Source organism: Pteropus alecto, unplaced genomic scaffold (assembly GCF_000325575.1).
Source record: "Pteropus alecto unplaced genomic scaffold, ASM32557v1 scaffold123, whole genome shotgun sequence".
Classification (NCBI taxonomy): domain Eukaryota; kingdom Metazoa; phylum Chordata; class Mammalia; order Chiroptera; family Pteropodidae; genus Pteropus; species Pteropus alecto.
In genome coordinates this window covers 8,106,025-8,133,469 of record NW_006433950.1, presented here as the reverse complement: position 1 = coordinate 8,133,469, position 27,445 = coordinate 8,106,025, and the positions used below count along the sequence as shown (strand labels likewise).

The window sequence follows — 27,445 nt, the reverse complement described above, 5'->3', positions numbered from 1 at the left end:
GTTTCTTTTCCCCCATAACCTCTCTAACACTTGTTATTACTTGTCCTGTTGATGATAGACATTCTAACAGGTGTGAGGTGGTATCTAATTATGATTTTGATTTGCATATCCCTAACAGCTAGTGAAGTTAAGCATCTTTGTATATGTCTGTTGGCCATTTGTATGTCTTCTTGGGAGAATTGTCTGTTCAGGTCCTCTACCCATTTTTTAATTGGATTGTTTGTTTATTGTTATTGAGTCGTATGAGTTCTTTGTATATTTTGGATATTAGGCCCTTATCGGAGGTGTTGCTTGCAAATATATTTTCCCATTTGGATGGTTGTCTCTTTACCTTGTTGACGGGTAAACCATTTTAAAGTGTACAGTTCAGTGGCATTCAGTAGAGTCACACCGTTGTGCAACCATCTACTTCTATTTAGTTGGAGCCATCAGTTCCAGAAATTTTTCATCATTTCTGAATACATTTTAAGCAGTCATTCTTTTTTTTTTGGCTTTATTGAAATACAATAGATAATTAATTGTTCATATTTACATTGTACAACTCGATGAGTTTCTTTTCCATTATAGTTGGCATACAGTAATATATTAATTTCAGTTGTACAACATAGTGATTAGAAATTTAAATAACTCACAAAGTGATCACCCCACTAAATCTATTACTCTTCTTCCCCCTTACATATTTTATTACAACATTATTAACTATTTTCCTTATGCTACACTTTGTATTTCCATGTCTATTTAACTATCCATTTGTACTTCTCAATCTCTTTGTCCTTTCTCGCCGTCATTCTTTATTCCTTCTTTTCCCACATATTGTATGATTCCATTTACATGAACTATCCAGAATAGATAAATCCATAGAGACAGAAAGTCAATTAGCGGTTGCCTGTGGCTGGAGGCGGGTGTTGGAGAGAAATACGGAGTGACTTGCCAACGAGTATGGGTTTCTTTTAATGGTAATAAAAATGTTCTAAAATTGATTATGGTGGTGGGTACACGAATCATTCTAACTCTTATTCAGTAAGTGCTTATTGGCTGATAAGTGGTAAAGATATGGTGGAGTTTTTGAAGTACAGTAATTTTTGTTAATAATTATAATAGAAGGTTTTTTAAATTATTGTGCTCTTCGAGCTCCGCAGAAGGGCTGGAAGGACTCCTGCCTGCATGTGGTAAATGTTCCTTCCTGTGTAAAAGCAACATGGGCTTCCTCAAGAGAAAGACTGCAGCGAAGCAGAAGACACCTGTGCCCCCGCAGCGCGCACACAGCCTGTCTCTGCTGCAGGGCTGTGCGTGTGGCCCGGCCCACACTTCTCCATCTAGCTTTTTTATAATGTGCAGAGCTTGCACTCCACGGCCTGTTTTAGAGCTTGCTTTTCTCCTTCAACAGCAGCCTGCCAAGGCCTTTTGGAAGTCCACGCGTTGAGTTGTGTGGAGTCCCGTCCACTCGAGTCCCTGAGACGCACAGGGGGCCTTGAGCGCGGCCATCTTTATTAGGAAAAGCAGACCTCGAAGCCACCAATGCAGTTTGCAAGGAGATCTTTGAAAAAGGTCAGTTTTGTTCTTTGTAAAGTGCCCGGCTGTGGCTGGATGCCATGTGCCTTGAACCCATGGAAACTCCAAGCCTCCCCAGAAAGGAAGAGGGTCCTGGGTGGACGTGGGCAATGGCCAGCGAGCAGGAGAAGGTGGGGGCAGGACGTGTGGCTTTGCTGCTAGGTCATGCCGCGATAAAGCATGTTTAGGTCACATTTTCCATTTAATCCGGGGCTTTGATCATTGACATTGAGAAATATAATGACAGGTTGATTTATTTTATGTCAAGGAAAGTGTCCTCCCAGGAAAACTAATTATAACATTCACTCGGCACACTCAGGCGATGATGTGTCTTTAGTGTAATGTGTTAGTTCTACAAAACACACAAAAAACCATTCCTGTTTGCATGTGGAGACCTATAAAAAATATTTTCTGCTGGATTGATTGTTAATATTTAAAAACTGGACGCAATTCAAATTTCTCTCAGCAGGAGAATGAAGAAATAAATTGAGGCATATTCATAGTCTAGAATGCTTGAAAACAATGAAAATAAATGGACTAGATCTTAAAATAATGCGTGAAAAAGCAAGCAACAGAATGTTACGTGGTGTGAGACTATTTTAAAAACACAGAAAATGCTGCATATTGTTCATGGATATGAGTGTGTCATGGTAGTGTTGATCTAGGGGAAGGAGAAGGGGCAGAGACTGCCCACCGTGGCCACTTCGGGGACTTTGCTATACCTGTGATGTTAAATTCTTTCTTTTTCATTGGGGGAAAAAAAAAAAAACTAACAAAATTTACCATTTTAACCATTTCTAAGTTTACAGTTCAGTAGTGTTAAGTATGTTCACATTGTCATGAAACGTATCTCCAGCACTTTTTCATCTTACAAAACTGAACCTGTCCCCATTGAAGAATAACTCCCACCCCGCTTCCCCCCCAGCCCCTGGCAACCACTATTCCACTTTCTGCTTCTAAGAATTTGACTCCTCCAGGCCCCTCATCTTAAGTAGAGGCATACGGTAATGATCTTTTTGTGATTGGCTTGTTTTACTCAACATTATATCCTCGAGGCTCATCCGTGTTGTAGCACGTGACAGGATTTCCTTCCTTTCTAAAGCTGAATAATACCACATTAAAAAAATTCCATTCGTCTGTGGATGCACGCTTGGGTTGCTTTTGCCTCTTGGCAATTATGATTAATGCTGCATCAGAGTCCCTAACCCGGGCTGGGAGGTCTCTAGGTGCGACATTTAAAGATTAAGTCCAGACCTCCTACTTTCCTCCTGCCCTCCACAAGCTCATGCCCACCTTGGACTTTCGTGTCCTTACCAGGTGGTGAGATTTTCTTTCTCACGCAGACTGTGTGTAAGCTGGAGGTCGCTGATGGAGTGTGGCCATGGAGATTTCCTTTAAATGGGGACCCTGCTCTCCGGTCCCCCCTGTCCCCACCGCTCTCGACTCCTCTGACCTTCAATGCTGATAAGTATCAGTGGCCTTTTATCATCGCACCTGTTTTGTTATTATCTCATTGCAGTGTTAAGAGAAACACGAAATAATTTTCGTACCCAGTCTTTATCAAAAATCAGGAAATGGACCGTCAATGAACAATGTTTCATGAAAAATGTGAGGGTGTACTTATCGGCGGACGTGAAAAGAGTGTTCCTTTCGGTTTAATATGTAGATAAAGTGTGTCCGTCTGAGAAGAATGCAACTTAAGATTTTACAGAATAATAGTAAGAAATATGAGCAATAGCTATAAAAGGTAAATGATTAAGAATTTGCAAAAATAAAAAGGATTAAAATTTCAAGAAGGTTTGGTTTTGAATGTATATAGGTGATACCGTTGTGTAACTGTGGTATAATGTATGTCATCCAGTTATGGATTTAAGCAGGGTTAACATCCCTGCTTTTCAGTGCCTGCTGCTGTTCTTCTGGTTGAAGAGATTTTATTAGGCAATAGTCATTTATCGGACATGTGACAAAATTCTTAGGCCTAAAATATACTCCAAGCAGTAGATCAGTGGATCAGTCAAGTTTTCTTTGGTCAGAAGCAACAGAAACTGCCTCTGACTCTTACGCAGTACAGCAGTTTGTTGGCGGGATCTGAGCTAGTTCACAGAACTGGGTCTCGGGGAAGATGGGGTAGGGAGGGACCTTCAGCGTGGCAGCAGAGCCAGCTGAGCCCGCAGAGCCTGCTGTTGGCCTGGCTCAGCGGCTCCAGCTGTTTTGGTCTTTCTGCCCTTTGGCTCAAGACTCAGATTCCAAGAATGGGCGGATCTGATGGGCCTGGCTAGGGTCACAGGTCCACCACCCCTGGGCCTGTGGGAATACCAGGCTGCAAGGTGTTATTGCTCCAATTCACAAAAATGAGGGGATAGTATAAAAATATTGATGAGAACAGAAGTGGATCAGAAAAAGAGTGACTGGGGATCAAGTGTGATTCACTTATACTGGGATAAGTGAATCTGAGAGTACAATGAGTTTGAGTAAGCTGCCAATAATCTGTGAATAAAACCAAACCCACAGCAAGAAAAAAAATCCAAAAGTGAAATAATAAGTCCAACAATGACTACCTGGAACTTACATTTTCCTTTCCCGGGAATTCATTAGTCCAGTTTTTAATGTGTGGTCTGTTGCAAAGTTCAAACTCTTTCAGCTTTGAGCATCACTGCAGACTAGGTGGTCTGAAAAGGCTTCTCATTGCAAAACAGTGCAGAGGACACACCCTTCGAGTTATTTTGGCCCTCACAGACTTTAGGAGAAGATTCTAAGAAGAGTGAGCTGAGGTTGAGCTGTCAACAGCTGGGAGAGGAGAGGTTGCCTTAGGTCAGGTGCCCAGCAGCACAGCTGTTAGATTACTTAACTGGTGGAGAGGGTGAGAAGCCAAGCCACAGTCCCTGCTAGTGGCGCCCTCTGCTGACCAGAGGCAGAAGCAAACTCTGAAAGAAAGTGTATCCAATTTAGACCCATAGGATACTTATCAAGACAACAAACTAACAATCATTATGAAGGCACATGGGAAGGCAAGCCACTTGTTGGTGATTTTGCTGTTTAAAATGCCTTCCCCTGACACACACGCAAGTATAGTGCTGAAGTGTTGTCTAGTGCTTCTATGCACAAGAGGGCTGCGATGTGCCTTAAGGAGAAAATACATGTATTAGATAAGCTTCTTTCAAATATGAGTTATAGTGCTGTTGGCCATGAGTTCAATGTTAATGAATCAACTATATATTAAATGAGGTGCCTCTAGAAATAAACACACAGAAGACAAGGTTATGTATTGATCAGTTGATGAAAATGGTGTGATCGGAGGCTCACAGAACCTAACTCTGTATTTCCCCTAAGAGCAATGCTCACTATTTTTTAACTCAGTGTTTGCCACAACCTTATAGAACAAAAATACAGAAAATAATGAAAGCTGACTGTAGTTCAATTCACCAGGAAGATATGACAATTCTAAATTTGTGTATCTAATAAAAGAGACTCAAAACATATAAAACAAAAATTATTATAGCTATAGAAAGAAACGGATAAATTCACTATCATAACTAGAGGCATCTTTCTTAATTGCTGATAGATCAAACAGACTAAAAAAAATTAGGAAAGATACAGAAGATTTAAACAGAACGATCAACAAACCTAAGGCTAATTGATGGGTATAGATAGTATACATTTTCCTCAAGCAAATATGGAATAATTAAAATTTTTTCTTATTACATACTAGGCCATAAAGCAAGTCTCAGAGATTTTGAAGAATTGGTATTACACAAATCACGTTCTTCAACCAATGGGTTAGAAGTAGGTATCAAAAGTTAAATAAAACTAGTCATACATATGGACATTGAAAAACATATTTCCAAATAGTTCAAGAGCCAAACAGAATTATAATGAAAATATAAAAATACTTAGAATAATAAGGAAAGCACAATGTACCAAAAAAAGATGCCAAGAAAATGGAACTTAAATGCCTAGTTTTTAAAAGAAGGCAAAAAATTAATTGGCTAAATGTCCAACTTAAAAATTTAGGAGAACACAAAATAAGCCCAAAGAATGTTAGCAGAAAACAGATAATAAAGAAAAGGCAGAGAATAATAAACTAGAAAACAAAGATTTTTAATACTAGTAATAAAAAAATCTAGAAACAAAGATACAAACAACCAACCAAAGATCAATAAAGATTATTATGCAAGTACAGATGAGATGGAACTCTGGAGAAACTAATAATGAATTGACAAGGGAAGAATAAACAGTATTAGGAATGAGAAAAAAGATGTTAACTTTTACAATAGAGATTTTAAAAGATAGTGAGTACTATAGTCCTCATGCTAATACATTTGAAAACAAACAAAATGTAAAGTTTCTAGAAAAAACGTAACTTAGCAGAGCTGCCTTTCTATTGTATAGTTCAAGAAACATTTAAAAAATTGGGCAGCTGTAGAAACATCCCCTCAAAGTAAACACCAGGCCCAGATGGTTTTCAAACAAGTTCTGCAAACTTTTGGAGAATGGACCACTTCCATCTCCCCAACTAGATCCACATAGCCAGTAAAACGGATAAGGATGATATAGGAAAGTAAACTCACAGGCTAATCTAACAAACACAAATGCCAAAAACCCTATACCAAATACTGGCAAATAATAGTGATTAAAAAGATAAAATAGTAATTCCTGAAATTCGAGAGTGGTTTAATTTGAGAAAGTCTGTGTTTCATCAATCACATTAAAAAATTAAAGAAGGAAAACCATTAGATGAGTTTATCTGATGCCAAAAAATTATTTGACAAAATTCGATCCCAGATTTTGATTAAAACAAAGCCTAGAAATAAAAGGGGAGTTCCTTAACCTAATTAAGTAAATCTATTTAGCAATCTGTATTATACATTATTCCAAATGGAGACATGTGAGAAGACTTCCTTTGACCAAGACAGAGATGCCCACTATTAGTGATGCTATTCGACTTTGTATTGGAAGTCTTAGCCAGGGAGTTACGACAAGAAAAAGAAATGAAAGACATAATTGTAAACGAAGAAACAAAACTGTCATTATTGATTCTAGGTGACTCGACATGGAAAAGAATCTAAAGATAAATTATTAGAAATAATAAGAGGGTTTGGTAGGAAATGGCTAAAAGCATAATAAGGGAAGACATCATTTAATTGCAACCCAAAAGAATAAGATATCTAGGAGTAAATTCTATCAAAAGATGTATAAGACTTTTATGCAGAAAATCAAATTTTATTGAAAAACCTTAAAGTAGACCTAATTAAAGTGAGAGATACATTGGGCTCATAGATAAGATGACTCAATATTATAAAGATGTTAATTTATCCACAAATAGATCTATTGATGAAATACAATTCTAATCCAAATCTTAGCAGGGCTGTGTGTGTGTGTGTGTAAGTTGCCAAGTTGATTCTAAAACAGAAAAAAAACAGACAAAGAGCCAAGAATAGTCAAGACATTCTTAAAGAAAAAGAACTAGGTGGGCACACTTGACTTACTAGATATTAAGACTTGTATAAAGCTATAATATTTAAGATTGTACAGGCCTGGCAGTTGATATAGACAAAATGACAGCGTAACAGAAGGGAGACCTCAGAAAGAGTCCTGGGCACATGTGGAACTTTGAGATATGTCTGAGGTCACATTGGAGACCTGTGGAGAACCGATACTGGCACAACTGGGCATCCATGTTGGAAGAGGTGGAATCCGTACCATCACAAAAAATCCCAGACAGATTTGAGGGCGTGTGTGCAAAGAACAAAACTTTAAAGACTTGGAAGATGACATAGTACCATAGACCTCTTATGTTGATCTAGGGGAGAGCTTCTTAAACAAGAGCCCTAACTGTATAGTATTAATAAATTTGACTTCCTTAAAACTAAAATTAAGACCACTGTTTATTAAAAACATCATGAAGAAATCGAAATTGAAAACATAGGACACCATACACAGAGCAAACAATATTCAAAATGTATTAAGAATTCCTACATATCAGTAAGAAAAGGGCCAAGCCACCCCACAGAAAGCAAGGGCAAGAGACGCAAGCATTAGCTTGTACAAGCAATAAACACGTGGGGAAATATCCTCTGCCTTATTAGTAATTAGGGAACTGAAAATTAGCAATGAGGTATCATTTTATACTCATTGGACTGACCAAAAATTAAGGCTGACAGTAGCAAGTGCTGTGGAGGACATGAGTCAGCAGAAACCCAAATACTTTGCTGGTAAGAGTGTCAATTGGTACAAGTACCTTGGAAAACAATTTAGCACCATCTTCTAGAGTTAGACATATCCTAATATATGGCCTGACGTAGCAATGCTACTGCTGGGTATGTACACCCTGGAGAAGCTCCTGCAGATGGTTTAGGCACACTTAACTATGGATAAAATTACTAAACTAAGAGCAAGAGAAGGGGAGAGAGAGGGCGAGACACATAGGTAGGTACGAGATAGCGGTAATGTTCTAGATCTTGTGCTGTGTGCAGTAATTTTGATGATATAAAGAAATCATTTTTTAAATGTTCGTTTTGCATAGAATAACCTAAAAGTTTTCATCGGAGAAATTTACATTAAAAGACAGTTAACATGGTACAATCTTTACTATCAAAGATTGTTGATTGGATAATTTGACTTTTAGGGGGCAGTGGATGCACACAAGCTCGCTCTTTAGGGATTAAGAATATGGTGAACATAACACTCTGTTTTAAACCCACAATTTATTCCATAGAAAATCTGCAAATCCAGCACAGATACAGGCATATCTCAGAGATATTGCAGGTTTGGTTCCAGATCATCTCAGTAAAGGGAGTAGCACAACAAAATGAGTCGTAATCTTTTCGCTGGTGAAGGGCCTTGCCTTCAGCTTGGAAAAAACAAACATCTGGAGCGCTCCATAAAGCGAAGCACAATAAAACGAGGTAAGCCTGTATCTGGAAATAAAATTGCCAAATAATAGCATGAAATCATTAAAGCATTTTTGTCATTTTTAAACAACCACAAGGACCTCCTTGGTAAATAAATTATAGATTTTTTTTTTTCTCAAGATGAAGGCATTATAAAGCTTTCCAATAAATTCTTGATTTTTTTTTTTTTTTTTTTTTTTGCTAAGAGAAGATACCTAAATGACAAAAACCTGATTCAAAGTTATGCTCCTTATAGTAAATGTCACAGCATTAAATGCTGGCTTTCAATGAGAATTGATGTTAATGAAAAACACGAAGAGAAGGCAGCATAAGGTATTGGCAAAATTTCTATTCCAGAGGACTCTGTAGGATGTGGTATCAATATCGAAGCCACATCATGCAGCTGAGCAATAACTACGCCACGTTTGGGCCAGCAGATACTTTGCTTAACTCTTCAACAAACCAGTGATGAGTAGGAAGCAATGCTTAGAAAATGTGTGGTACATAAACAAAGAAGTCCTTGATTATTTTTTGTTCTGTTAATTTCATGAGAAGAGATTTTGAAATGCAGTAAAGCTCTTATTAGCATAATATTTAAAAACCATTTTCCAAATCTGCAATGGAACATGAAAAAATATTTTCCGGAGGGAAAAGCAACCAAGTGGACTAGAAATGCACCCATCACTATCTCCCAGGATGAAACTTTCAAGTTCCCAGAAGAAATTTTCAGTTCCCCAGGTTTGGGGTTTGGTGGGCAGCCATGAGCACCCGAGAGCAGTCACTGGTGAAAAAAGTCGCTCTGTGACTTTGGGGTCCAGTCTGATGCCCAGAATTCTCTGACAGAGCTTCCACAACGTGCTGTGATTTCAGATGTCCTTTGAGAGTTAGGATTTTCTAACTTAATGAAAGTAGAGAGTGAAAATAGGAAGTGACAGGTCGAGAAACTACATGCATTTCATGCCATCACAATCCTCGATGTGGAGTCTTTGGTGTAAGATTGCAAATGAACTTCCCCTCAAAGGTATGAAACTGTTATTACTGTTATGATTAACCTTAAAGAATGAAAAATTACTCAAAATTGTGATGAATCTTTTAAAAATTTACCTAAAGTCGATGGTCAGCGTTAAGTGGCCCAGAGAGGCTGAGAATTTAAGGCTCACGAGGTCAGCTGGGTCCTGGCAGGATTGAGTCTTTCTTGTGGGTTGTGCTAGATTATTTCTGTGAGGAGACAGTGTGTTTCTGGTGGCCTGCACATGGCTTCTTTTCATGCAGGAATCTAGAGAGGAATCTGCAAACAGGGTCTTGTGCAATAACCTCAGCTTCTCAACTCCTAAAAAAAGGCAGCCGCACGACCTTGGCTCAATCACTGTTTCTGCTTCTGCTGCCTATAAAGGCTGCATGAGGTCCAGGCTGAGAAATGCAGACGTGGAGAGATGGTCACCATCCCAGAGTTGGAGGAGTTTGGGTTGGAGTCCTGCCCCCGCCACTTTGTAGGTGTATGGCTTCAGGGAAGGGGCTTGACTTTCCCGCTCTGAGTCACCATGTTTCCATCTGGAAAGCTCGGGTAATTCTTTCATCCTGGGAGGGTGACTGCGAATCGTGAACGAGAAAACGTCTGTGAAAGCCCTTTGAGACTGGAGATGCAGAACATATTGAAGGGTCAACTCCATTTCTCCCGCTACCGGCAACCTTTCCTGTTCTGTTCTCCCGGCAGAAGCCAGGCCCTGCTTGGTGTCAAAGATGAAGGAGGATGGTGAGGTGCTCAGGGCATCGAGCTGTGTGACCTTGAGCCTCAAGGGGAAGGAGACAGCGCTTCTTCCGAACTGGACTTCACTTTCTGTCCAGCCACCCTTCCTTCCATCAGCCATTCATCTATGGGTCCAATAAATATTTCTTAAGCGCCTGTGCCAGCAGCCCTCTGATTCCATGGAGTTAGTTTCTTCTTTACCACAATGTTGTCAACACTTTTCTCAAGTCCTGGCATTTGTGCTGAAACCGAAGCTGCTCACAGTGGCTGGGGTGCGGACGCCATCGGGCCCCTTGAGTTGACAGAGCCCACCGGGTAGCTTGGTTTGGAGCTGCTAAAGACAACAGGGCTGAGTCTCCAGGAAACCACGCTGGGAGTGTAAGGATGCTGATGGGGACTGGAAAAACCAAACCCACCCTCGTCGTGGGCTTCCTTCGTCCAGAGTGATGAACTTGTGTGGACACAGGGCGGGTGCTGAGGAGGTAGGCAGACCACGGCCACAGCTGAACAGGACTTTGTGATCCAGAAAAAGGGATGTCTCCTCCACCAGACCAGGGGACAGCCGGGCTTCCAGAATAGCCCTGCCAAATTTAGGAAACAGGCAGCCTTTTCATCCTGGCTCCTCCTAAGTCCCCGTGTCTGGACGTTTGCTTGGTGACACCATAGTAACCATGATGCCACAATGGAACATTCTCCCCTGGGTGGTAGAAAGAATCCCTCTGTTGGGCTCCGTAAGGTCAGAGTGAGTCCATTTCCCCTCTAGCAGGAGCAGTTCACAGGAGAATTCTGAGAACCGTCCTGACGACAGGAACATCTGGTGTCACGAGTGGAACATGGTGACTGAGAACGACGCGCATGGGCTCCTCAGGCTCTTATGCATTGTGTGAGGCCTGGAGGTGTGGCAGACGGTTAAGACTCAGAGTTGAGATAGACCTGAGCTTGGATTCGGGCCCCAGCACTGGGTGGCTGTGTGACCTTGAGCAGGCTTTTCCATGTCTCCGAGTGTCGGTTTCTGAATCTCTGAAACGGGGATCATGACCGTGTCCACCTCATAGGGTTACTGGGCGAAGTAACCGCAAAACGCCAGGGCTGCGACTGTGTAAAACGAGCTGTCCCCCGTTAACAGAATTCCAGCATTATTTAAGCCAACGGAGTTTAGCAGGAGGGGCGACACCAGCGTGGGCTCACACTAAACCCCTGCTTTTTCTTCCCGCAGCATTTTATGGCTACAGAGTTAAGACAAGGGTTGAATTCCACGAGTCAAAAAACAGCGCTTTTCTGAGCCCCACCTCTCTGGGAAGCCCAGGGACCCTGGCTGGACTGAGGGGAGAGCTGACAGGTGCCGGCTGCCACCTCTCCTTGGGCCATCTCACGAATCCTCACAGAATATCAGTGCCGGGCAGCTGGTCCCTGCCTCTCTCTCTACTGCACGGAACCCAGCAATAGGGATGTGACAGGTCTGTTTCTCATGTTTTAGAAGCAAAGAGGCTGGGCCTCGAACGCTGAGGGGGAATCGGTCCTTGGGGAGGAGAAGGAAAGCCCGTGCGCCTGGCCGTTCTGTTTCCACAGCTGCCCATGGTGTCTGCTGCGGCTGTCCTTGGGGATGGCAGAGATGACGGAGATGCTCTTGGTGCTTCTCTACATCTTACATGCTTCTGCCAGTGAGTGTGCTGCTTTCTTCCTCGTGACTTAGCGGATCCTGTAACTCGGCAGGGGGATCATCCCAGGAGAGTGAACTAACTGCTCTTAATGTCCGGGGGGCGGGGGGGACTCGGGGAGGATGACTCCCAGCGCTTCGCTTCGGCAGCGTGCGCCGGTGGTGGGAACCAGGCAAAGAGCTGGAACACGGGGCGTGGAGCTAGGAAACTGTGGCTTCAGCAGCCCGGTGTCAGGGCTAATCCTCGGGAGGGGGCGCAGTTAGGAAAATTAGCCTCAGGCTGCGGGGAGGCCCAGGGCACAGAGGGCCAGTGTGAAGACTGCCTCCCCCCTCACAGCCCCGGGCACCTGCAGGCGGGGGTGTCCAAGTGGTGGGGAGCAGGTGCTTCCTGTGTTCCTACTCCAGCATCGTTGTTCCCATGAAGAGGCCTGGACCAGGGGAGCAGGAAGGGGTCTTAGAGGCTGCCAAGGACTCAGTTGGCAGAAGTGACAGGTGCGGTCCCCTCCCTGACCTCTAGGTTGTCCAGGTCTAAGATCCGGCCTAGAAAGGGACAGACAGCTCTGCCCCACCTCTCTGCCACCTGAGCTGGCTCTGCCCCATCTTCCTGCAGTTAGACAGGGACACGAGAGAGCCCCCCCCTCCTGCACATGTCAGGGGGAGAACTCGCTACCTTCCTCACCTACCTCATCGCCTTGCAGCCCGAAGGAGGCCGAGGGATGCCCACGAAACACAGAAAGGGTCTCTCCCATCTCTTAAAAATCCTGAAGCAGGTGACCCAAAGCAAATATTTCATCTCTGGGTCAGATTTCCTCATTATATCCTGGGCTCCCAAGGGTTTTATAAGGTCAAATGAACTAGCCAACTAGAGCTATGAAACAGTAAAAGGTACCACACGCCCACAGGTTCTTGTCGGGCTGGGAAGGCGTGGTCAATACCCTGCTCGCCACAGACTGCCAGTGGCCCGTGCGAAAACAGAATTCCCTCTCCGGTGATTCTGAAGCCCTTACAGAATCGACAGCCAGCTAACAGCCAGCTCTGTCACTGTTCCAGCAAAGTCTCTAAGTGTCAGTTCATGGAGAAGTTTGTCATATGGTGCCACATTGTCGGGGGGTGTGGGGGGGTCTGTCCTGGTCCTTTAATGACAGCACCGAAGGTCACAATCAACTCTAGCTTCATGGTTTGGAAACTGTCTTCGGCGCTCCCCTCAGAGGTCGCTCCCCAAAGGAAGTCCTCCCAGACTTGGTGCTCTGGGCAGATTCGTGCCCTCCCCTCTGTACACTCTGGCCAGGAGTCTCGTGTGTCAGGAGTCTCTCTGTATGGCTGTCACTTGTCATCATGTCCATCTCCCCATGCACTGTGACTCCCCTGGGGCTGGGGTAGGATCCCGAAATCCTTTCCTATTATAAACCCAGACCCTAGCTTGGCACCTGGCAGTGGGCTGAATGGCTGAAAAAAGCAGCCATCGACCTGACTCACAGTCCACTGGTGGTACCCATCGTGTGACGCCCATGACCTAGGGCCACTGGATTAAGAGAGGCACTGGGTACTCGTAATTTGGGATTTACAAACAGCAACCAGAATGGTAGTTTACATGAAAAAAAAAATGGAAGTGTTTATTTTGTCCCTGGGGTTAGCATTATCAGTCATGGGGAGACAGTTCGGAAAGCACCATCCTGTAACCTCACCTCACGGGATCCTTACAACTCCAAGGGGTGCGTTACCTCATGTTTCAAAGGAGGAAACTGAGGCCCAGAGAGGTGAAGTGGCTCGCCCTAGGTCTCACAGCATAGAGGCCAACTGGACTTGGGACACTGAGTCAGGGCCTTCCTGAAACACTAGAGGTTCTCAACCCTGAATACACATTAGAATCTACTCGGGAGCATTTAAAAAATGCCAGTGCCCAGGCCCCACCCCCGGGGGTGTGGGAGCGGCCGGGCAGCAGGTAAATGAAATGTGCCAGCAGGTTGAGAATCCCTGCCTCCACTCTGCGTCGGCGGGGGTAAAATGGGCACCTCGGGGACCCATCAGGGCAGAGCACGTCCACTGGCGAGGAGGACACGGGCGGTGGAGGGAGTACCCAGGCCGTACCTAGGCAGAGCACGACCCCCGGGTGGACACCATCCTGTAATGGTGCCTGGGGCAGCGGGGCCCGGCTCACCCAGCCTGGGGATTTGCCTTGCCAGGGCGCTCCCTGTCCTACTATTCGAACACAGACTGGAGGGACTCTGTGACGGGGGAACTTTTTTTTTTTTTTTTAAATACAGGGCCATCTTGGGCCAAACCAGGGCTGGCAGAGGGAGGATATTTTTTAAAACTTTAGTCAACACTTAACTCTCATTTGAAACAAAGTCCAGACTGCTGAAGAGTCTGTCCAGTGGGAGGTGACCCATTTGAGGGCTCAGGAAGGCAAAGGCGGAGCAGGCCTGGGTGGGGCCACAGAACAGCCTCCACCTAGCAGGACCTTTGAGCCCTTGATGACAGGATGTCAGGGAGCCCTTGGTTGGCAGCACGCTTCTGTTCATTCACTAGATGATTTTTTTTGAGAACCTACTATGTGCCAAGCACTGTACCCGGACCCTGGGGATACACTGGCAAGCAAAATAGACATGGCAGGAGAAACCACAAATGCCAGCAGCTTGAGGAGGGAAGAGCAAACTTGAGATGAAACGTGGCTGAAACAGACTGTGAGGGCTTGAGAGTGTGTGGAGTTTGAATTCATCTGGACCTGCCCTGGGTCCTACCAGCTGTGTAACTCGGATAAGTACTTAACCCGCTCTAAAGCTCGATTTTCTCATCTGCAGGACAGACGGTGTCCACCTCTAGTTCTGTTGGAGGAATTGTGTGAAGTAATGTATACCAGCCGTTCTCATATGGGTCTCGAGACTCTTATACTCTCTAAAATTATGAAGGACCCAAAAGAGCTTTTGCTCATGGAGCTATATTTCCATATTTTCCATATTAGAAATTAAAACTGAAGAAATTTAAAACACAAGAATACACAGGCTCACACGTGCTATTAGCCATCAGAGTGATGACACTGTGTAGCCTCTGGAAAATTCTCCTGTACACTAGCCAGAGAATGAAAGTGAAAAAAGCAAATATAATTTTAGTATCCTTATGAAAATGGTTTTAACCTTGCAGACCCCACAGAGGGTCTCGCAGACACCCCAAGGTCCCAGCCTACACCCTGAGAACCGCTGATGAATACAAAGGTTTCAGACATTGCCTCGTGTGCATGGCTAAGTATTCAATAGATGAGAGTGTATCGGGAGCCTAACATTATTTTTAGACTCAAAGGTGCCACCAAGAGTATTTTATAAGGAAAGTGACCCACTAGGAAAAAAGACGGGGGTGGCCGAGTTAGTGGCGACTAAGATAGAGAGCCAGACAGAGTGGCGAGCAACAGGAGGGGTGTCCTGAGGTCTGGTGCAGTGGTGGTGGCCTTGGGCCACAGCACTGAGGCCTCCGCCTCCCCCCACACCCCCTCTGCAGGTTGTGGTGTCCAGAATACCAAGAGTCTAGAAACTTCCGAGGAGGGTTTGGTCAGCGAAAAGGAGTTCCCGTGGATAGTGTCGCTGCAGGATTCTCACTACACCCACCTGACTTTCGGCAGCATCCTCAGCCAGTTCTGGATCCTCAGCATCGCCTCTGCCTTTCAGAACAGGCCAGTACCCCTGCCTCTGGGGCCTGCACAGCCCCCTGGGGTGGGGTGGGGGGCACTACTTCCTGCTTAGCTTGGAGAGGCCTGGAAGGTGGGTTCCTAGTGATGGGGCCACAGGGCTCTTTACCAGCTCAGCGCTTGCTCTGCGTGATTCTTGGGGGTCCTAAAGTCACCAGATGCCAAAGCCAGAGCAGCCTGATGTCTTCAGCTGCAAAGTGAAATGGTTGGTCCTCCATCCCCTGCAGGGAGGATGTTCCTTCCCATTTACTGCATCACAACAGCACTGACCCCCATGCTAGAGGCCCCTACTGCTTATCTCGTTCAACTTCTCTCGAGCCTTAACAATGCGACTGCCATACATACCTATACACAGAGAAAGGACTGGAAGGGAATAAGCAGATGCTTGAAGAGCGCTTATCTCTGGATGCTCAGAAGCACATGTTGCTGTTTTCTTTGAACTCTGTGTTCTCTAAATTCTTTACAGTAAATATGCATTTTTTAAATTCAGAAGAAAAAAAAAACCTCCACAAATGTTATTAGAGGAATAATGTTTTTTTGTTTGACCCAAAGATGTTACTTTTGGGAATCAACATTAAGGAAATAATTTCAATCACTGGAACAATGTTATGCACAGTTGTTCATGGGATAGTTAATTATAAACAAAACACTGGAAACATAATGTCCAATTATCATGGATAAATACAGTATATTACCCTTTTATTTACAGTACATACTGTATGTAACGCATAATATATAGTATATAAATAGTACATATAACATACTATTTATTGTATGTACTATATAGTATACATAATATACAGTATATAAATAATATATATACTTATATATATGGTATATAATATATATACTATGAAAGCAGTGTATATAATATATAGTGTATAAATAGATACAATTTACATGCTGTATATTATATATACATACAGAGTATGGGAGAGAGAATATAATTACTATGATTGGTTAAACAAATTACAGTATAAGCCCTCGATGTAATATTGTGTAGCTGCTGAAGTTTTTAACGTACGAGATGTATTTTTAAATTGAAAATACACATATCTAAATGAAAATACATGTACATAGTATAACGCTCACGAAGAACCGAAGGATAATACAAGGGAAAGCCTCTCCTCCACCCCTGCCCTGCTATCACTAGGTCCTTCTTTTGAGCCATATTTTGTCAAGTTTCTAGAGTATTTTTCCTTAAATACTCGATGCATTCATGGATATCTATCTCCCTAGAGGTCTATCTATATTAACTCTTATATCTATTGACAGAGGGAGAATTTTCCTTCCCCTTCCCTCTGTTAATCTGCTAGGGCTGCCATAACAAAATGCCACAGACAGCGGGGCTTAGACGACAGAAATGTACTTCTTACCTCTTCCTGGAGGCTGGAGGACCGAGACCGAGGTGTTGGCAGCGTTGGTTTCTCCTGAGGCCTCACTCCTTGGCTTGCGGATGGCCACCTTCCCACCGTGTCTTCACATGACCTTTCCTCTGTGCGCGCATACTCCTGGTGTCTCTCCCTCCTCTTATAAGGACACCGGTCCTATCGGATCGGGGGCCTAGCCTGATGACCTCGCTTAATCTTAATTACCTCCTGAAAAGCCCTATCTGCAAATGCATGCGGGGTTGGAGCTTCACCTATGAATTTTGCGGGACACATCTCAGTCTATAACAAAACAGCGGGCAGCACACGACACACAGTATTCCACTCTTAGCTGCTTTCACTCTATCGTGCACGTTGGGAGATCTTTTCTCCTGGATCCATAGAGGGCGACCACATTCTTCCCACCAGCTGCACAGTGTCCCATGACGGATGTACCATAATTACAGTCCTCTAATGTTGGAAATTTGCATTGTTTTCAATATTTTACCGGCTAACTCTTGGCAGTGATTGCCACCTGTCCCCCCAGAGAGGTCTGCTTTCCATGTAGTGATTTCATTATTGCTATTTTCTGTTCAGTCTGCTGTGTTGGTTTTGATTTTCTCTTCGACTCGGGGTTTTATTAAAGACAGTTTTTAAATATCCAGGTGGTAGGGTGTTTTGTTTTGTTGCATGGCATTTATGTGAGTTGTACTGTGTGGTGATTTAGGAGTTTGTCAAGGCTATCCTTGTGTCTACTCTGAGTTGCCCATGTGAATAGTTTCCACAGGTACATTTAAAAATTCATTCTCTGTCTTTGGTGTACAATTTAACATGCAAAATCGGAGGAGGGAGTCTCCATCTTTCCTGGGCTGACGGAAGTGAATTAAACTCTATCATGAACAAGCTTCTGGCTCTTTCTCCTCCTAGTTCTTGGAGTTTTTACTTTGTAAACATTGTGCCACTTGCTGCAGATGGTTATAACTGTGAGGTCTTCACTGCAGACTGAATTCTTTCTCATCACTAAGAGCCTTTCTTTGTTTTACCTCATGCTCTTCTGCTTGATGTTCAGAATGAAACTCTCGCTTCTTGTTTTTTATTTTAGGTTATGTTTTCTGTTTTTATTGCTTCTTACTTTTCATTATATGGCCTTTGTTTTCTTTTGTATGTCTCTTCTGACAGATTTGGAAAGTTTGAATTTTCGCTCCAGTGTTTATCTTAGAGGTATAATTTCATGGAAGTAAAACCTAAATCTTGTTTCTTTCTGGATCGTCCTCTCTAGATACTCTACTGTGGCCAATGCCAGAATTCCTCTCTTCACTTTTCCCCTTCACCACCCAATTTTAATAGATTATACATATTTACTTTGATTAATATATATATATCTGTATATATATATATGTATATACACACACATATATACATATATATATTTGCACATCCTTGTTACTTCATATATCAGCTGTAAATAAATGTTTAGATTCCTATAAAAGATGGGAAATTGGTGTATACAGCTACCTCTTTTTTTTTTCAGCTTTAGTGAAACCACTTGATTATTGCTAGGGTTAACATTTTTACCCCAATCTAAATTTTGAAAATTTATTATTTTAATTTAGTCCAGTATTATAATGAATCCTATACTTACTGACAGCCCTTTTGCTGGATTTTCTCCATTCGGCACTAGAACTGGCTAAATTTGTCTTCAAGTAGTTTCTCAAAGGGCTCCCAAGAACCGTGTTTCCTTGTTTTTCTGCATATTCAAAAATATTGTGTTGTCCTTAAAGTCGAATGACCACTTAAGTATAGGATTCATGGGTCACAGCGTCTTTCTTGTGAGGACTTAATAGGCATTACCCGCTGGCTTCCAGTATTATTTGCTGTGGAGAAGTCTGAAGCCAGTCTGGTTGTCTTTCCTCTGCGGGCCAACCATACATCCTCCTATGCCTGACAGAGGTCCAGTTCACCCCTATTATTCTAGTACTTTGCTGTTAGAATCCCCTTCTGCTCTTACACGTTCCTTGCGTTAGACAATAGACAGCCAAACTTAAGGTGACGATCTTTTTTTTTTTTGTCTGAATGCCAAAGGATTCCTTGTTTGCCACTGAAGTCCAAGAACTTTACTAGATATGCCGGGTCTCTCCCATTTGCCCCTCCAAATGCACTTTCTACCCTTTCCTACCCTCTGGGTCCCAGGAGGCTGACCCGAGCGGGTTACACCAGTGGGCATGGCCAAGAAGAGCACTGGCAAGAGATTGGAGGGAAGGGGGAGAGTGAGGTCAGGGCCTTATTTACCTGAGACACACTGCAGACTGGCGGCCTTTTCCTGCCAAGTGACCCACTTCCTACAGCTCTGGCTCCTCCCTCTCCTGGGCTCGAGCCTGGAGTGGCACCAGCACCCTGCTGTCACCGCAGCAGGAAGCTGGACCGCACTATTCCCTGTGACTTCCCTCCACCCTGCCGAGGCCTTGGTCAAGATTCCCTTCATTACACTTTCCTCAGCCGCCCTTCTTTGAGTATGCGTTTGTTTCCTGCTGGGAGCTGACAAAGATATGCCTCGGTGTTGATCATTCTGTATTGTTTTTTTCCCTAGCATACGGAGCACACTTCCAAATTGTAGATTGAAGTCTTATTTCCAGAAAATTTTCTTAAATTATATCTTGGAATATTTTTTGTTTTGTTACTTTGCTTACCTTCTTTGTGGTCTGTTAACCCTCCATCAACTGCCATATTGGTCATTTTTCTCTAGCTTTTAAATATTTTTGTTAATATCCATTTCATTTTGGTCACTTTTCTTAGTTCTACCTTCCGTGTCCCTTATCGTGTTTTCTGTGGTCTCTAGTCTTTATGCTGCTTCCAAATGGCTTTCATTTTGATGATGGTTTATTTCTTTTCTTTCTACTTCGTTGTGGAAAAGCACGTTTGAGCAGCTTTCCCTTCTCCGTGGCAGCAGGCATCATCTAAAATCCTCCACACATCTGCCGTCCTCTACTGCTTTTGTCGGCCCTTTCTCTGATTCTGAGGTTTGGATTCTTCCGTGTCTCGGTTTCATGGTGTTTATGTCGTTCTTTGGCTGATTCCCAAGAGAATAAATGGAAAACACTCAACTGAACTCCATCATTATTAAAATCGGAATTTCTCTGAAGTATATTTACAGAGTATATAATATGGAAGGATGCTTCTATTAAAATGTTAAGTGCTAAAATCAAGAGTCAAGATTACGTCTTTGGTATGACTACAACTATGTAAAAAAAAGAAAAAAGCTATGCATAGAATCATCGGCCATAACATTATCTTTAGGTGGTGGGACAAATGATGTTAAGATAGAAGAATCTCCAAGATTCTATGGGCTTGCAAAGGGGAGAACAAGCCTAGGGGTTCAGAAAAGATTTCCTTTGCCCAAGGAAGATGAGCTGGAGGAATGTTCCAGGCTGAAAAAATAGTGAGTATGAAAACGAGGAAGTGCGAAGCTTCCTCGGTGCCTTGGTTTCTCAAGATTCCCTTGCTTTCTCTCCAGGAAGGACGCTGTCGCTATAGTTGGTATAGCTAAGATGGATGGCAGAGTGATTGCTCATGAAGAGTATCCAATCAATAAGATCGTCATCCATGAAGACTTCGATAATGTAACGATGACCAATAACATAGCCCTCCTGAAGACAGACACGGCGATGCATTTCAACAATCTGGTTGGGTCCATCTGCTTCCTTGGCAGAAAGCTGCATTTGTCGTCAGCCTTGAGGAACTGCTGGGTGGCAGGATGGAATCCCACGACTGCAGTTAATGCCTTCCTTCTCTTAGAGGAGGCTGTGTGTGTGCTAGCAGTGGGGGTGACTTGGGTGAACCATTCTAGGGCCTATCTTAACAATTCAGGTGGCTCGAGGTTCCAGTTGAGCCACCTAATCAGTCAAGATTCCCAGTGCTTGCCCTTCCCGTGGCAATTCTTACATTTGGTCCTTTTTCTTCTGGTCTTACACCCAAATTGGAAGTATAGGCAGCAGACAGCCTGAAATTAGTGCAAGGTTATAGAAGGGCCAGGGACTAGAGCCAACTGTCCTGTTGTCTAAGCCATCCTTGATTTCTTTTGTTCTTGGGAAATAAACGAGGAAATGTATTCTTTATAGATGTGGAGAAAGGGCGAATATGTTCTCTGCCAATTTGCACACACAAGTTCAAAGCAAAGGTAGTTTTCAGTGAAATCTTAAGACACAGGTTCTGACTTCTATGCAGAAAAGGGGTTTATTAGGACATTTTCTATTCACTCCCATCTGGACATGTGAGTTGTGATTGAGTTGACTTAGGGGATGTCTTCTTGTTAATAATTCTTGGGCTCTCTGTTGCATGGTCCAGACAGGACATCACATGACGATGAGTATCCTGAGGAAAATCTCCGTGAAAAACATCGACCTGTGTCCCTTACACAATTACAAGAAAACAGGATGTGGCTATCATGTAGAGGAGGAAACTGATGCCGTCTGCTTGGTAAGAACATGACGGAGTAGAAGCCCAATGCCGAGAAAGCGTGGTCACTTCAAGTGATGGTGGACTCCTTGAGGGCAGGGACTGTCACTTGAGGTTCATGGCTGTCTCCAGGGTAGACAGCACTTGGCAGATAGCAAGTGCTCAATAAAAAAATCTGCCGAATGGACGAACCTGTCACCATTTTCAGTGTAGCATGGCTAAGTCACAGATATTTTCTCACGAGCTAAAGGTTTGAGAGTGAGTTCAAAACACACATGTGGATATGCTTTGAGCACATCTGCAGTGTGGAGTCGCTGTATTCAGCTTCTATGGAGTCCCCAGGTTCCGTAGCTGCCTAATGGGTCCCTGGAAACCCAACAAAAGCAGAATCGCTCTGAACTCACCTCCCTTTCCCCAACAACTATTAGGGCTTTTTCTGAATGTCAAGGTTGAGAATCACGCAATGAAAGAACCCCTCCATGCTGAAGTCACTCCCTTGGGAGATGAGGTAGGGCTGCTCTAGAGGAGAACCTGGCACTTTTTGTCTCAGCTACTTGTGCTTCAGAAGTCTCATCCCTACAGGTTCTGAGGAAGAGAAAAAGCAGCATATTCTACACCGGGGCAAATGGCAATTTGTGCAACCATGCAATAGCTGGGGACGTCTACCACACTCCCATTCATCAAACTATTTGTCCTGAATTACATTCTTTTTCTTCCTTCAACTATAAAACCACAGTTAAAAGAAGCTGGAAATGGGACTGGTGAAAGCTGGGGCGACCATGCCATTTTTGGCCAGAGAGCTTCTCTGCCCCAGGCAGACACAGTGGGGGTATGGAGGGGAGCCTGTTCACCAGTCCCGTGATAACCAGCCCAAACTCTGGGATGAAATCTCTGCTCTCTGCTGTGTGGCAGCTTGGAGTGAAAACAGTAGGTTGTGAAAAACTGAAAAATCAAGAGTTCTGGACTAAAGCACTCCCACCTAATGAGAAGCACAGGCTGAAGTCCAGACTCTCATCCTCAGGTGGCTGGCATGGGACCAGCAGGGGATTATGGCGGCTTTGCGGAGCACACCTGCCTGCTGCCTGGCTCGCGCTCACCCCTTTCTTCTCCCATTCGCCTGCATTTCTGTCCTCGTGTGGCTTCCTCAGAAAAAAGGGAGGCTTAGTAAGAGAAGATGGGAATGGGCAGCGGCCAGGGCGGCCACTCTTTTGCCTCTCTGCTTCTCATCGTTGAGTTTGTTCGGGTCAACTGCAGTCTCCCTCCCTCCATGCCTCAGTCTAAACAGCAAGAGCAATGTGTACACACCCAGCTCTTCTGACCAGGCAGGCTGCACAGGTCACAGGTGGCTGGACAGCCCTTGGATGACAATCCTCCTCTTAGACCAAGATGGACCACAGAGTGGGTATTCCTTTAAGAGGCGGCCTTGGAGCAGGGCAGGTAAGGTAAATTATACCTAGCAGTTGTCTTGTTGCTTTTCCCATATTCCTCAGCTTTTCACATAAAAATGATGGCCTTTTCTAGATACCAACATAATAGTAGCTACTTTCTTTATTGAGTGCATACAGTGTGACAGGCACAGGGCCAGGTTCTCTGTTTTCCTGGAATTAACTATATCCCCACTTTAGCTCAAGAGAATTAGGTAACTTGCTAAGGTCACACATCTAGCTAAGTGTGTCAAGCTTCCACCCACTCATCTGAAATGAGATAAGGTTTGTGTGGCAGAATTCCAGAGTCACAGAGGACTGCTCCCACGGGAGCAGAGAATGCTGGGCGCATAGACACGGGCTGGGGAGCAGGTGTGTTGACAGGCAGCTGCCTAGGTGGAAAACCTGTGATCCTAGTCCAGTGTGTGCTCCCCGGGAAGTGTCACTTTGACCCTAGTTTGACCTGGTGGGTGAGAGGGAGCAGCTTAAACGGAGAATGGAAACAAGAGGGAAAATGTGAGCATTCCAGGTCAGAAAGGAAAGAACTGTCAACATTTGAGGAACGAGAAGCCCAAAGAGGGGCAGAATTTAGTGAAAGGACTAGAAAGGGGTAAGAAAATGAAATGAAATCCAGGAAGCTACAGGCAAACTGCAGAAGCCTACGAATTATTTGTGTAAGAAAAGGAAAAGCCATCGTGTTGGAATTTGTAGTGGTGGCCGCCAAGCTTGGAAATAGTATCCTATCATTTACCCCATTTTCAGCGAGAACCAGTGTAAAACATTTCTAGAACAAATAGTAAGTTGCACAAGAATATATTTTAAAAGAAAAGTTTGGGTTTGTTTTTTTTTTTTTGTCTGTTTGTTTGTTTTTAGAATTGAAGCCTTCTGTCCTTTGTCACAGGGGGATCCAGGAAACCCAATGATGTGCCAGCTACAGCACCTGAATCTTTGGGTGCTGAGAGGAATCCTGTCCAAAGGGGGTGAGAAATGCCCTGGCCTATTTCTGTACATCAGGGTGGAAGACTACAGCACCTGGATCACGTCCAAGACCAAGAGGACCGGCCTGCCCATGTCTGTCCTCCACCACTGGGAGCATTCGATTCCTTTCTTAAGCAACTCGTCAAATGCCTCCGCAGCACACGCAAAAAATGCTGGGCTGGGCAGGGCTATATGGTCCCCCAAATACTTCCAAGGACAAAGAGAGGCCACAATACATGCAGGGCCAGACAACAGCTCTAAACATAATCTAGACTTTAATGAAACGACTCCAGCGGCAACAAGCAAGCCTCTCGACACGGCCGACACAGCCAACGCGGCCAACGCATCTGACACGGCCAACGCGTCCGACACGGCCAACGCGTCCGACACGGCCAACGCGTCTGACACGGCCAACGCGGCTGGTACGGCCGACACGGGTGACACGGCCAACGCGTCTGACACGGCCAACGTGCCTGACACGGCCGACACAGCTGACACGGCCAACGCGGCCGGCACGGCTGACACGGCTGACACAGCTGACGTGGCTGACATGGCTGACACGGCTGGGGCGGCCGACACGGCCAACGCGGCCAACGCGTCTGACACGGCTGACACGGCTGACATAACCGACACGGCCGACACGGCCGGCCAGCCTATGTACTATGACTATTACGGTGGGGAGGCGGGGCTCTCAGGTCAGAACCGGGTACGTCAGCCCCAAGAAATCATCTTGTTTTCCTTTCTGCTCGTTTTCTTTTGCAGTGGTATGCAGTAGGGGCCAACCCTCCAAACGGAAGAGCAAGCTCAGAATGCTGGGTGCCAGGCACTCGCCATGCTGTTTTGGTGTCTATTTTTGATAGTTGCCCACCTGGGCTGCCACGGACAGACCCGTGGCACATACTGGGCTGGCTTTCCCTCCTCTGTCCCACTTCCGCACGCGGGAAGGTCACCTTCATTTGTGCTTGTGAACTAAATGTGGGCTAACAAGTGTCAAACCATTAGAGTGCCCTGTGGTTCTTTCAGAGTAAACGGTTCCAGGGGCCAGGCTGTGAAAACACTCCCCACGGGCAGCTGTGGCCTGGCAGATGACCATCAGCCTGGCTGGACACCAGCCAGCACAGGGGACAGTGAGAGGACCTCATGACTAGAAAGAAGCTGATTATTTTAATGGATCGCTTTTTCTACAGCCATGGACTCCCTCTGGCTATTTCCCAGGGCGGCAAATAGCCAACAACTGCTCATTGGTTGTTTTCATTTTATTCCAAGCTTTGCGGTAGCCTTTTAAGGACATCTGCAAAAAAAAAAAAAAAGGAAAGAGGGGGAGAGGGGAGAAGGTCATTTGGGAAAAACCGATTGTGACTATTCAGAATACAACCCACATCCAGCCCTGTGATGGAGCGGATGACCCTGTGCGGGCGGTACCCTAGGGGCATCAGGAAGATTCTTCTAAAGAACTTGTTTCTGCTGAGAAAAGTGAGAAGTTGCAGGTTCCTGCTGTGATTCTCTGCTACTTCTCAGCTCCAGATCTGACAGGCCCAAGTTTGGATCCTAATTTACTTCCTGCCACCAAGTGACCCCAGGAAATGGAGCCAGGGTCTAGATGTGAAAACGCCATGCTTCCCAAGCGACCTGACTGGGTTTTGAAACGCCTCTAATGATGTCTTAAGTGCGCTCAGGATGCAACCTGGCCCGGGGCAGCCTCGGTGCTTTTCTCTTTCCTGATGCCGGCACTCTGTTTGCACACTTCCGCAGCTCACAAGGGGCACGCGTGCCTCTGTGCCCACTGTATCATGTAAAGAGGCTGCGGGGTTAGTCAAAAATGAAGAGGCCCACAACAACTGTGTAAATGCCTGGAATCGGGTTCTGAGTGATATTAAAAATCCTTTATTATCTGATTTTCTTTAAAAAAACTGGCTTCTCCATGTATAAAATAGCAATCACTAAATCATAATGGTGGGGGGAGAGATTAAGAAACTTCCGTAATCCGTTAAGAAAACCAGCAACTAAAACATCCTCTTCCCGCAATCTCTCCCTAACAACCTGAATAATCCCTGTGCCTGACAATGAAATGGTATTTTTTTTTTAAACGTCATCTTTCATTTTGGTAAAGAGTTGGAGCAACTGCTGAGATTCTGCACGGACGTTACATGTCCAAATATCTGTATCCTTAGCTCGAAAACCAAAATCCTAAACAAAATTGTGAAGGGCACGGGAGCCTGCCCGTCTTGCGCTTTTTCTGCGACTCACCTCCGCGATCTCCACTTTCCTTTCCCACATCTTGATGGTCTTCTCCAGGTCCCCATTTATGGCCTTCTGCTTGACGTACAGCATCACCGGTGGCGCTCGGAACTCGGACAGTTGCTTCCGGAGTTGCTTGTTCAGGGCCTCGGCTTTGGCCCGGTCCTGGGTTGGGAAGGACCAATTGAACCTAGGGATCCCTGGGCTTCTGGACTACTGGGGCCTCGCAGCCCTCACCTCTCTCCCAGTTTCAGTGCGGTTCTAAAAGTAATGTTTGGATTTTCAAAGGAATGAGGGGAATCACAAAATTCTGATTTTTTTTTTATCAACTGTGATGTTTTCATCCAGTTCAGAAGTTACAGTCTGTATATAACCGTCTCTTTTCCTTCTTTCCTCCCTCCACTCCTTCCTTCCTTTATTAAGACATATGCTTTACTTATTTGGATTTCTTAGGCTTGGCTTTTTATTTTTTTCTTTTTAGATAAAATTGTGCATTTAAGTACATTTTGATTTGATCAGTCTCAAATCCACATGAAGAAAACTAATAGCATAAGTAAAGGCACTTATGTAGTAATTATAAAAAGATAGTATAATTGCATAGTCTCCTCTTTACGATTTAAAAGGCAATTTCAAAAAATACATATGTATTTGAGAACTAAAACATATAAAAATGTGATATATTTGAACGATAACAGCACGAAGGATACAGGCAGAAACGAAGCTGTATTAGTGTAAGGAAATAACCCCAGATGGTAAATCCACAGGAAGGAATGGAGAGAACCACAAATGGTAAATAGGAAGGTTAATATAACAAACTATAAATATACTTCATCCTCTTTCAGTTCTTGGACCCCTTCCTCACACCATTTACAAAATTGACTCAAAATGAATCATGAACCTAAATGTAAGACCTATAAAACTCTTAGAAGAAGATATAGGAGTAAATCTTCATGATATTAGGTTAGGTAATGGTTTCTTAGCTATAGTACCAAAAACACAAGTATAAAAGAAAAAAAGAGAGAAATTGGACTTCATCAAAATGAAAAATGTTTGTTCTATAAACTACCATCAAAAAGTGAAAAGAAAACCCACAGAATGGGAGAAAATATTTGCAAATCATAAATCCGATAAAGGACTTGAGTCCAGAATACACAAAGAATTCTTACAACTCAATGACAAAAGATAAATAACTCAATTAAAAACTGGGCAAAGGACTTGAAGAGATATTTCTCCAAAAAAGACAAGTGGCCAATAACCACATGAAAAGATGCTCAATGTTATTAGTCATTAGGAAAATTCAAATCAAAACCACATCCACTAGGACAGCAATTTAAAAAAAAAAACAAACTAAAAATAACCAGCATTGGTGAAGATGTACAGAAACTGGAATCCTCATACATACAGTGTTGGTGGGCATGTAAAACGGTACAACCACTTTGCAAAGCAGTTTGGCAGTTTCTGC

At 44.1% G+C, this 27,445-nt stretch overlaps 2 protein-coding genes across 2 annotated transcripts in view; one reads left to right on the top strand and one right to left on the bottom strand.

Moving 5' to 3' along the window:
* Window positions 1–25,062, top strand: part of PRSS54 (serine protease 54) — an 81,563-nt gene extending 56,501 nt beyond the window's left edge. The window contains 9 exon segments of the mRNA XM_015586919.2: window positions 1,388–1,548; window positions 2,895–8,456; window positions 11,405–11,527; window positions 11,666–11,799; window positions 11,801–11,849; window positions 15,338–15,509; window positions 20,403–20,661; window positions 21,233–21,364; window positions 23,669–25,062. Of these exon segments, the coding sequence (XP_015442405.1) occupies window positions 11,764–11,799; window positions 11,801–11,849; window positions 15,338–15,509; window positions 20,403–20,661; window positions 21,233–21,364; window positions 23,669–24,520 (1,500 nt within the window). The 5' untranslated portion in view covers window positions 1,388–1,548; window positions 2,895–8,456; window positions 11,405–11,527; window positions 11,666–11,763 and the 3' untranslated portion in view covers window positions 24,521–25,062.
* Window positions 24,917–27,445, bottom strand: part of CCDC113 (coiled-coil domain containing 113) — a 17,579-nt gene continuing 15,050 nt past the window's right edge. Inside the window, exons 8-9 of the mRNA XM_006908802.3 lie at window positions 25,993–26,148; window positions 24,917–25,036 (exon numbers count right to left, since the gene is read on the bottom strand). Of these exons, the coding sequence (XP_006908864.2) occupies window positions 24,950–25,036; window positions 25,993–26,148 (243 nt within the window). The 3' untranslated portion in view covers window positions 24,917–24,949. The remainder of the gene's footprint in view (window positions 25,037–25,992; window positions 26,149–27,445) is intronic.